General features: G+C 36.8%; 1 protein-coding gene across 2 annotated transcripts in view; it reads left to right on the forward strand.

Annotated features, from left to right (window-relative positions):
* The window catches only part of FAM3C (FAM3 metabolism regulating signaling molecule C), a 48,059-nt gene that overhangs the window by 19,030 nt on the left and 16,749 nt on the right, over nt 1–12,280 (forward strand). For both annotated transcript variants that reach the window (XM_082661987.1, XM_082661986.1), the window contains 2 exons: nt 5,849–5,878; nt 6,645–6,768. In XM_082661987.1, coding sequence (XP_082518113.1) covers nt 5,849–5,878; nt 6,645–6,768 — 154 coding nt within the window. The remainder of the gene's footprint in view (nt 1–5,848; nt 5,879–6,644; nt 6,769–12,280) is intronic.

Consider the following 12,280-nt stretch of genomic DNA (forward strand, 5'->3'; position numbering starts at 1 on the left):
CTGGGGTCCTTTGAGAGCGCAGCTGGTTTCGGTTGAAGGATGGGGCACAAAAACATGGAAGGCACTGAGGACTTGTTCAGTGTTGCTGTGGAAACAGTGTGCTGTAGCTAATTCTTCTAAGTAAGGTTGATGGTAAGGGAGACAACTGTGGGGATGGTAGCTTGAGGCAGAAGTAAGTTGACATTTTTTTCTTTTTTGAAGTAATAGAGAGGTTTTCACTTCTCTATAGGCCGCGGGCAAAGAGTCAGTGAATTACAAATCAATGGGAAGAGATTAAACAGAGAGAAATGGATGATCCTGGAGAGAAGGGGGCCACGGGACCATTGGTACAAATGAAAAATTACTTTGGGAAAAGGCCCACTGTTTTCAGAGAGAAGAGGCTGGGTGTGGCCACAGTGTTTCCCTGGTCTGCATCTTCATCTCTAGTCTGGATGGTTTATTTGGACATGGCAGGGATGTTCTTGGGTCTATTTCTTATCTTTGATATCTGCCTATGTCACCACTGCCAGAGCAATTCTCTTAAAACTCTTGAACCTTTAGTATTTCAGTGGAGAGTAAAATCTGAACTCCCTGCTAGGATGGCACTCAGTCCCCAGCCTGCCTCTGCCTTCCCCACCGGTACTCCCCCACCCTTCCTGCCCTCCCTCCCTCCCGCTGGCTGTGCCCACGTGCACGTGATCTACAGACACAAACCCTGTCCTGTCCTTTCCTACCTCAGCCTTCGTTCATGCTTCCTCACCCCGCGCATCCTTCTCATCTCCCCTTCATCTGTTAATCCTTCTCATTTTTCAAAACTGCATAAGTGCCCCTTCTTGGGAGAAATTGTATTTTAGTCTCCCTCTTTTCCCTGTTAGAATGTTTCTCCTTTTTCTGAACTGTCCATTATAATGCATAGTACTTATATCTCAATTTGGCCTGATTTTATTCTGCCTTACGTTATAGAATTTCTTTTATTCTTTTTCATGTATTCGGCCTCCCTTACTGGAGAATGAATGTTGAGAGCAATAATATCTTAGTGACTCACCCAGCATCTAGTGCTGGGTCCTGTACATAATAAATGCTGATTGAATGGAAAATGGATATAGGTAATTGAGGATTAGGATTTTTACATGGGGAGGAGGAGTATTTTCAAAGTGGGATTCATTTAAAGCTGTATTAGTTGACAAGCCACTGGTCGTCAGCTATGAACAAACACTGAGCTACTTTAACTAGGATAGTCGTCTTTCTTAATTTTCATTTTGCTTTTTCCTAATGTTACGAACGTGCAAGTTTTTATTGTGTATGTTTTAGCTATTTAATTTAGGCATTCTTAGGGAAGATGGTTTATTTTGTTGTCATAACTGAAGTTAGGACAACTGAAGTTATGTTTTGTATCCACAAAACCTTATTGGATTCCAATCTATTGAATTGGTGAAAATTTAATTTGTGTGGTTATTTTTAATTCTTATTTCAGAATAATTCAGCAAAGATGGAGATATGGTTGTGTTTGCCATTTGTTTAGCATCTAACAAGTTTAACTCAACATTAAGATTGTTTCTATAATCAGTATCTTAGAGGGACCCATGAGATTAACTATAGTTCTTTTGGTGGTGAACTTTTCCCATTTTTCAACTTGTTGATATAATAACTTACTTGATAGTTTATGTAAATTTACATTCAAGTTGATTATATAGTACTGTTTTAGAAAAATACAACATTTCTAGAAAGGAAGAATGAAAAATTTTGCCTGCAATTAGTAGTTGAAATAACCAAAATAGATTCTGATTTTTTTTAACAATTTTTAACAAAACATTTTATTTTAAGATAATTGTGGATTCACATGCATTTGTAAGAGATAATATGGAGAGATCCTACATACCCTTTACTCAGTTTCTCATTGGTAACGTCTTATAAAGCTACATACAGTGTAGTGTCACACTAGGACATCAACATGGGTACAGTCTACCAGTCTTAGTTATGATTGTGGTTTAACATAGTGTTAGTTTTCAGTATGGATACTTAACAGCTAGTAAATGTACTGAAAACAGTCCAAAATATTTTTGCAGTAAGTACTTAATATTCTCTTTAGTCGATTTACTTTTACCTTTCAGATTTAAACCACTGAAATATTATATACATATAAATTATTTGAGACATTATTAAAAACTAAAGTACAAAGTAGTTCTATTGGATTTCTTTAGCCTGACTTGTTGAAAGACATTCACTGATAAAACCAAATGTTTATTATCGTTTCTTGAAGTGAAAAGCTGAATATATTGAAAGACATTAAGAATTAAAGCTATCAAGGTAGTTTGAGAAATGAAAGTTGCAGAAAAGGAGGGATTTTTGTGTTCGTGTGTTGTGCCCAAACTCTACATGTGGAAAACATCCCGTTTTATTTATGAAAATTTACCTTTTTGGCCTCCAGGTGCTAAAATTCTCAGAACTTCAGGCCAAATAGAGGGCTTTTGCTTGTGATGCATATTGGATAAAATTTGTTTTAATCTGAAAAGTTTTTCACAAGAGGCTTTTTTTTTCCTTTGAGCATCTTCTCCCCTTACTCTTACACAAATTAAATGGAGGTGATGTTATTTCTCAAAAGTCTGATGATTAAGAAACATTTACCCCAAATTTTATCCCAGTAAAGTTTTTTAAATTGAGTTGCATTGATTTATTATTTATTTATTAATACCTCTTAAGTTTTCCAATCAAATCCATTTGACCATTTTAGAAGCTCATCCCTGGTTTTCCTTCTGTCTCCTTTTCCTCAGCCACACTCTTCCTCTGAGTGTTAGTTGATGATTAATGTCTCTAAGATTTCTCTCCTCAGCCCTCTCCTCATTTTAACTCCTCCCTTTGTGTGACCTCATCATTTGCCAGTTTTCCAGTTTATATCTTCATCCCAGGTCTCATTTACAAGCTGGCCTCTAGACTTCTGCCTGGGTCTTCTCCAAGTGTCTTAAAATTAACAGGTCCACAGAGAGCTCAGCACCCATTACCACACCCCATCTCCTCACTAGACAACAAACATCTCGAGTGAGAGACAGTGTTTTTGTTCTTTGGCTCATGTAAATGGATAAATGAATGCTTCTAAAGGCAAATGTCTGAGCGGTAAACTTGATTCCTCCCTTTCCATCACCCCTCCATCTGGTCTGTTCCACAGCCTTAGTTGTTCTGAGCCTGTCTACTTCTTTCAAACCCACAGTCACTGCTTTTGTTCAGGTTGCTACCCTTTTTTACCTGGATTACCTTAGCAGCGTCCTTGTCCTTGTGGACTCCTTGTCTCGAGTCTTGAATCCTCTGCAGTCTGTGCTCCACCCTGCAGTCAGAAGGATGGTTCTGAAAGCTCCCTATCCTGCTTCCTGCTCCTGGCAGGACTAGTGGTTTTTATACCTGTGATCATTAGACCTCAGACAGTCCCATTTTGTTGGGGGGGGGTGAATATAAGTCTGGGTGCTAGAATGAGATATGGCTTTGAAAACTGGCTCTGCCGATTACTAATTATGCATAGAACAAATCCAGTTGCTAAACCTATCTGTTCTCAGTTTCTTTCTCTTTAAAACAGAGGTGATGGGCAAATCAACAATACATGCAAAAATACTTGATAGAGTGCCCCACATATGTGAATGAGCTGTTATATTACCCCTGTTTTGATCCCACTGTCTTCCCCATATCTGGCTATCATAAGTTGGGTATGCCAGCATTCCTGATTTGAACAATATTCCTCCGTAAGCATCTTAACATCTGAGCCTGATGATACATGTTTGTTTAGGTCTAAGTGAAATTGAGACTTTCTTTTTTTTTTTAATTAATTAATTTATTTATTCATTTATTTTTGGCTGCATTGGGTCTTCATTGCTGGGCACATGCGGGCTTTCTCTAGTTGCGGAGAGCAGGGGCTACTCTTCGTTGCGGTGCGCGGGCTTCTCATTGTGGTGGCTTCTCTTGTTGCGGAGCATGGGCTCTAGACATGCAGGCTTCAGTAGTGTGGCGCACGGGCTTAGTTGCTTGTGTCATGTGGGATCTTCCCGGACCAGGGCTCGAACCCGTGTCCTCTGCATTGGCAGGCGGATTCTTAACCACTGCGCAACCAGGGAAGTCTCGAGACTTAATAGTCTGCATGCTGCTAATCACTGGTTGCTAGTCACTCTCTGGCTTTCATTTTCTCATTTACAAAAGTGAGAGCATTGGACCGAATGGTCTCGAATTATTTTTCCCTTTTGTGACATAATGAAGGAAAAATGATATAATTAAGAAAATTGAAAGAATGAGCCCCAGCACCCTAATTTACTAATTGATCATTTTTTGTTTCCTTCAAGTCTTTGTCCTTATCCGTGAATATATTTAGTACTCACAGATAAAGTTTGTTTTTTGCTCTATTCCATGCATTAAACTTTTCCCATGTGACTGCATTGCATTTATGACTTCAACGGTGCATAATATTCTGAGTGTTCTGTAGAGTTAATGACCTTCATTTACTTAGTCGTTTTCCTGTTTTTAAACATTTACATATTATTTTCAGCTTTAACATTCTGTTCTCCAGTTTCAGTACTGGTTTTACAGGAAATTCGCAGTTATCTAAAATAGTACAGAACTAAAAACTAAATGACTATTTATAGTCAAACAGCTGGCAAACATTTATGACACTGCATGCTTATTAGCTAAATCAGGAAATGGCTAGCCACAATACTGTTGACGATCTGAATTGTAATCTCCTGGGCTGGGATCAGATGTTTGTGCTTTTAAAAAACTCTAAGTGTAGATGTCCAGGTTGACATCTACTGCATTCGGGTTAAGATTTGATCAGAAAATTCTGGCTTCCTTGAACTGATAAATGATAAAAACTCTCAGTAATGACCTTTTTTTATTATTAGTACCTAATACATTTCTATTTTAGGGAAATTAAAGCTTCCTACCACCACTATCCCTCGTGTGCTTCCCACTCCCCAAATCTCTTAGCCTAACATCTGAGATAGATAGGACTTTATATGCATATGTACACTACACCATACAGCAGCAACAACTTTTAAACACCCTGATAGTCACCAAGTATATATTTAAACTCATTTAAAGGGAAGTTTGAAATACCGTATGATATCACTTATATATGGAATCTAAAAAGAACAAACTCAGAGAAACAGAAAAGAATGCTGGTTACCAGGTGTTGGGAGGGGGCGGAGTTAATGAGGAGACATTGCTCAAAGGGTACAAATTCCCAGTTATAAGATTAACAAGTTCGGGGATTGAATGTACCACATGGTGATTATAAGCTAATAATACTGTCATATACTTGAATGTTGCTAAAAGAGTAGATCTTTAAATGTTCTCACCACAGAAAGGAAGTGGTAAGTACGTAATGGGATAGAGGTGCTAGCTACTATTACTGGGGTGTAGTATTATACCACTATATGTACCGGTATCGTGGTAATCATTTTGCAGTTTTTAAATGTATCATATCAAAGTGTTGTGCACCTAAACTTACACAATTTTATGTGTCAACTGTATCTCGAGAAAGCTGGAAAAAAATAAAAAATGAATTTAAAAAAGTTAAGCTTGTAGAGTAACTTTCCGATTGGGATTTAAATTTATAATAACTAAAACTAAACATAAAATGTAAAGGTAAAAACAAAGTACTCTATCAATAATAAAATAATACCCTCCATAATTCCTCTACATAATTGTTTGTAGTGAATTATGTAGCCTAAAGTTACTTTCTCACTTTTTCTCTAAAGTGATATTCATGTTTTATGTATTGTATACTAAGCAATAATTCAAACACATTTTTATAGGCCTATTAGCTCCACACATGTTTAAAAGTGATACTTGCCAATAGCTTTATTCTTTCTAACGATAACTTTTTTTTCCTTAGCAAGGTCAGCATTGGACGCAGTTGCACGTTGTAAGTATTTCATCTCAATATTTTGCAGATGGTTTATTCTCTTAGGCACATGAGAACCTATATTCAAACAATGGATATAGTTCAATGTGAGCAAAACTGATTTTAGAAATTATTAAGTTTTAAGGAAGCTATTTGATTGAACAGCTCAATATTTTGGGTGTGTATTTATAATGGATATTTTGTTCCATTAGTGTTTTTTAGCTTCAGTGTTATAAGTACAGAAAGTGTGTAAAAGAATTCCTAGTTAGGGGATATATGTATATGTGTAGCTGATTCACTTTGTTATAAAGCAGAAACTGACACACCATTGTAAAGCAATTATACTCCAATAAAGATGTTAAAAAAGAATTCCTAGTTAGAACTAGTATGTGAGCAGATATTCAGTGATGCATCAGGCTTTTTACTGTCCATTTATTTTGCATATATGGACTGGAAATGCAAAGTAACAATTCCAGACCTCCCCCATCCTGGTTTTTTTTAATGAGCTTAAAAATAATTAGATAAAATATATTTACCCTCATGAAGATCATGTTACTTGTTCCATTTATGTTAATTGTTAGCTTGTTTCCTAGGAGGTTCCGTTTTGTTTTGTTTTGAAGTTCTTTGAAACTCTCAGGAAAAAAAAAAAAAAAAACTAGCATGTAGTTTAAGATGTGTATATCTTGGTGTTTCGCATAATGCCCTTTGTGGTTTGAGATACGAAACAAACTAAATACAGAGTCTGTTAACATTGTTTTCTTAAAATAAATTTTTTTTCTCTCCAAAGCTACAAAACCTCCCAGGTATAAATGTGGGATCTCAAAAGCTTGCCCTGAGAAACATTTTGCTTTTAAAATGGCAAGTGGAGCAGCTAATGTGGTAGGACCCAAAATCTGCCTGGAAGACAATGTGTAAGTATTTATCAATTTGGAAGTATAATGTGTGCTATTAAATTTTAGCAAATTGAACCTGAGTTTAATGGATCCTTTGAAAATGTATTGGGCATGCTTTTACTAAAGAAAAGTGATTTCCATTTCCATTATACAATTTTTCCCCACTCATTTAAGGAGTCTTAAACTTCTTACATTCCGTATTAAGAGTGACATAAGAACATAGCATTTATTCAGCTTCATGTAAAGATAAGAGATTTCCTCTGAGTAAATTCTCTAGATCCCAACTGGTAGTCATAGACACAAGGTGGCTATTTAATTTTGATTCTTAAGTAATACGGGAAAAGTTAATTCATTTAAATTAATTAAAAGTTCAGTTCCTCAGTCACACCAGCCACATTTCAAGTGCTAATAGTCACGGACAGCTTGTGCCTACCCACCTGAACAGCACAGACAGAGGGCATTTCCATCGCTGCAAAGAAGTCCAAATAGGACCGTTTTTGTCAAATAGATAGCACTGCCCTAGATAATGAACACTTTATCTTACAAACCAACATCTTTCATCTTAAATGTTGGAATGCTGCTTGTTGAAGTATGAAATAACCCAGCAATAACCTCTAGTCCATTGTGGCCCAGAACTGCTTGCCACTAAACTGAATGGTTTCCTTTACTGAGGTGCTCTACAAAGTATACTTTTTAGGTTTTTTTCAGCCTCCTACCCCAGTGTCCATTGTCACTTGATTGTGAAGTTCCCGCCTGTGAAGTTGCAAACCTTACTTTTAGTTGGTTGCTTTTAATCTGGTCTTGCCTGAAAAATTAGATATGTGAGCTTATTTAAGCTTCACATAAAATAATATATGTACCATTAATATGTAGAATAAAGAGTGAGGTAATTTTACAGATAGAAGGAAACGAGGCAGTTTTTCCCAGCATTTTGTGTGTCTTGTCTTTTTAATATAGAAGCGCTAACATTTTTATCCTAACCCCCTTTTCAGTTAACCATGCATATGTTATTTAGCCTCTTAAAATAACACTTTTCTTATAAATTAAAGGCTTGAGCTAGGTGATCTTTAAGATCCCTCCTCATTTCCTTTTTCCTCACGCTGATGGTAATCCATTGTCCTCTGATGTCTCATAATAGTCTTGCTTTACTGAATTGAATTAAAAAGCACTTGGATTTTAGAAGTTAGTAGATTTTGCATTAAATAATATCCTTCGCGTTACCTTAGAGTGTTCCCATTCACCATTTTCACCTTTTTCACCTTTTTCACCTTGTTTGGCTAAAGGGGCCAGAAATTTGATTCTGAATAATAAGCAGAAGTTTTCTTAGAATGCCCAGCCCATGGTAGATTGTCTTTAGACACCTCTGCCACCTTGAAGCATGAAAGTTTTAATGCAAAGAAGAAGAGATCAAACTCTAATGAAGACTAGCAGGTTCTCTATTCACAGATTAGAACAGGTTAAAAAGAAGAGAGAAGCATATGTGTGCAGGCAGCGGAGTCTGGTAAAATAAGTTCGGGCTCAGAGCCAGAGAACTTGGTTCTAGCATAGTGGGCATGTCCTGTAGAATTTGTATTTCAATTCGTTTAACCGTAAAATTGAGACAGGCTACCTATCCATTCTCTTTTCAGGAATCATTCTGCCATTCCCATGAGAGGCTAAATAATTGATGGGATTTTACAGTTTTGCCTCAGGCCCTGAAATCTAGTCCTTGAAGAAGGACTGAATAATTGGCCAGGGATCCCTAGTGGAGAAATAGGGACAATTCACAGTCTAGTACCTTTTCCAGTATATTCTATTTCTGTATTGAAAGTTTTTCCAGGGAATTCCCTGGTGGTCCAATGGTTAGGATGCCACACTTCCACTGGCAGGGGGTGCAGGTTTGATCTCTGGTCGGGAAACTAAGATCCCGCATGCTGCGTGGCCAAAAAAAAAAAAAGAAAAAGAAAAAAAATAATAAAAGCAGATTGATACGTGGCATATTCATTTGTAGCCAATGGGTAATTTGAGACATTAAATAGCATGTTTCTAGAAAGTTTTTCCAACAAAAAATGTTAAAGAAAGAGTCTGAGTTTTCTTAGCGTCATTCATTCCATTCACTTATTCAACAGATATTTGCTGAGCACAGTCCCTGCTTTTATGGAACATACAGTATAGTAGGGAGATGGATATTTAAGAAGTAAATGCAAATAAATAATTAGAAATTGTGGCACACGCTGCACAGAGCAGCAAGGTGTGAAGAATACTTACTGGGGCAAGTGAGGTGAGGTCGAGGTGTCCAACTTTAGATTGAGTGGGTCAAGGAATAATTTCTCTAAGACAGTGATGTTTAGTCTGAGAACTAAAGGATAAGAAGGAAGACAGCCAGGTGAAGAGTGGGGGAAGACCATTCTAGACAGAAGGAAGAGCATGCTTGAAGGCCCTAAGATGGGACAGAGCTGGAGAGAAGTAAGGGCTAGGCGAGTGGAATTTACAGGCCATGCAGGGAAAGAGATGAGATCTTTTTCTGAGTGTGCTGAGAGGTTGCTGAAGGTTTTCAAACTCTGGCATGTCATCACTTCATTTACATTGAAGAAAATGATCTGACTGCTGGGTAAAATGATTGGAGAAGTAAAGAGAGCAATTGGAGGGCGATTACCATGGCTGCCATAGCTCTTCAATTCCACTCCCCCCACCCCACACACAGTTAGCAAGAGACTTTTTTTGCCTGTGTACCCACTGAAATATGTAAGTGAATACTAAAAATACATAAGTAGAAATTTTAATATTTTCCTACACATGCTCTGAGCATATGCAAACTCATTTTGGAGACTACTAGTCCAGATCATTGCTTCTCAGTGGGGGTGATTTTCTCCCCAGGGGACACTTGTCGAGGTCTGCAAACATTTGGGGACATCAGAGCTGTGGAGGTGCTGCTTATAGAGGCCAGGGATGCTCTTAAACCTCCTACGGTGCACAGGATAGCCCTTCCACACGCATTATCAAGTCCATGATATCATCATAGACTGAGATTTAGAAACCTCAGTACAGATAAAAGATGGTAAGATAGGGTCGTGGTCATGGTTTTAAGGACAAGTGGACGCAGTCAAGATACATCATGGAGAATGAGATGGATTTCAAGCTTCTCATTAGTTAGAAATAGAAAATCCCGGGTATAAATATCCGGTGTCACACAATACAGGAATTGTAGCTCTTTTTCTTTTGTATTAGAGAACCCATAGAGTTTACTAATATTCAAGATACAGCTTTTATTTCAGGCATTTACTCGTATGATTTCAGTTTATATGAAGTTGATATTAGGAATAATACTTCACCTTTTATTATAATCTTAATGTTTGGTACAGAAATTATATGGCAGACTATTTTGAGGGATTTTTTTTTTTTCACATTGAGAGGCAAGATAGTGTTTTGGGCTGTGAGGTCCAAAAGGTAAAATCAAGGATACTATGTAGGTACTTACATAATCATTTAAAATATAAACATTTTAAAAAAGTAAAAACCATTCTAAGGTCATGAGTGGTAAAACAGAACAGCCAGCCAGCCAGCCGGCTAGTTTTGACCCATGGGCTGTAGTTTGTTAAACCCTTCTCTAAACGAATCATAATAGCTAGAGCATGTTGGAGGTATTTGAAACAAAACTCTGTTCAAAGTTGTAGAATCTATCTATAGATTGTATAATCATTTTTTTTTAGCTATTTGCCTGCAGGTGTGGAGCGGTGGTGGGGTGACCTTCATATTCATAAAGGATAAAAGAAAATATTTCAACTTGTGTTAGTAAGAGGGACTAACCTTTTATACATTAAAAATCTTTAGTGGTTTGTCCTTTGCTCGCTTTAAAACTTGGTAAGCTACTGCCCTCTTGTGGGAAGCCTATGTCATAGTGCTGCTTTGTTGCCTTTATTTCTCTGCTCTCTGATAGATGCAGCCACACACTCCAAATGACCTCTCTTAGAGAAGACGCCGTGACACTTAATTATTACTCTAACAGGTTAATCATAGCTGTGGCTTCTTCATATCAGTGATGGCTACAACGCATTTCTGAAAGGAGCAGAACAAATGCATTTTGAAACTTCCCTCTTCTGCAGCAGACTTGTTTGGTTCTCTTATGGCCCACCTTTCACAACTGGTCTTGCACACACATAAAAAAGGCCTGTGTTTTATTAACTACATTTAAGTTTTAGAGAACGAGTGAAATTTTGAAGACAGATATGCGAAGAGTATGGGTAAATAGTTAAATGTTACTAAGCTTTTACAAATCAAATTCTTATGCTTTTCCTTTTTTAATGGATCTTGGAGTAGAGTTTTTTTTTTTTAACTTTTTAGTTTTGAAAAAATTACAGAAATATCAGGCCGTTGCAAAGATAGTACAGAGAGGTCTCATGTGCTCTTCACCCATTTTTCCACGTGGTTATATCTTATGTATCAATAATTATAGTATAATATCAGAATGGAAATTATCAGTTAGTATAATGTGTGTGTTTAGTTCTATGTCATTTTATCATGTGTAGACTCATGTAACCAGGACAGCAATTAAGATACAGAATTATTCCGTCACCACAAAGATCTCTTTCATAACACCCTCTAATAGTCACCTCCACCATCACTGACCCCTGGAAACCACTAATCTTTTTATCATTTCTATCATTTTGATGTTTTGAGAATGTTATATAAACAGAGTCATACAATATGTAACCATTTGAGATTGGATTTTTTTCACTCAGGACAATGCTTTTGAAATACTGGTTTGTATTAATAATTTGCTCCTATTTTATTGCTGACTAATATTCTGTGGTATGGATATACCACAGTTTATCCATCACCTTTTGTCCTCAACCAGACAGTTTCAGTGCTTCTAATTTGGGCTGTTATTGATAAAGCTGCTATGAACAGTCATATAGAGATTTTTGAATTTCGAATGCATCTTTATTTCTCTGTAATAGAATGCCCAGAAGCTCTGGGTTGTGTGGTAAGTGTGATGTTTAATTTTGTAAGAAACTGCCAAACATTGTCCAGAGTGACTGCTCCATATTACATTCCTACCAGCAGTGCATGAGAGATCCAATTTCTCTGTATATTTACCTGCATTTGGTATTGTCACTATTTTTTATTTTAGTTCTAATAGGTGTGTAGTGGTATCTCAATTATCTGTCCCTTATGTCTAGTGATGTTGAACATCTTTTAATGTGTTTTTTTCCCACCTGTATATTCTCTTCAGTGAAATATCTATTCATGTCTCTTGTCCATTTTCTAATTGGATTGTTTGGTTTTTTACTGCTGAGTTTTGAGTTCTTTTAGTATATTCTAGATATGCATCCTGTTGTCAGATATGTGGTTTGTAACTGTTTTCTTCCAGTCTGTAGCTTGTCTTTTCATTCCACTTACCAGGGTCTTTTGCAGAACCAAAGTTATTAATTTTAGTAAAGTCCAATTTATCAATGTTCTTCTTTTATGGGTTATGCTTTATTGTTTGTTTATGGATTGGTGTTATGCCTAAGAACTTTTCAACAAGCCCTAGTTTTCAAAGATTTTTCTC

The sequence above is a fragment of the Grampus griseus genome (assembly GCF_964374135.1).
Source record: "Grampus griseus genome assembly, chromosome: 9".
NCBI lineage: Eukaryota > Metazoa > Chordata > Mammalia > Artiodactyla > Delphinidae > Grampus > Grampus griseus.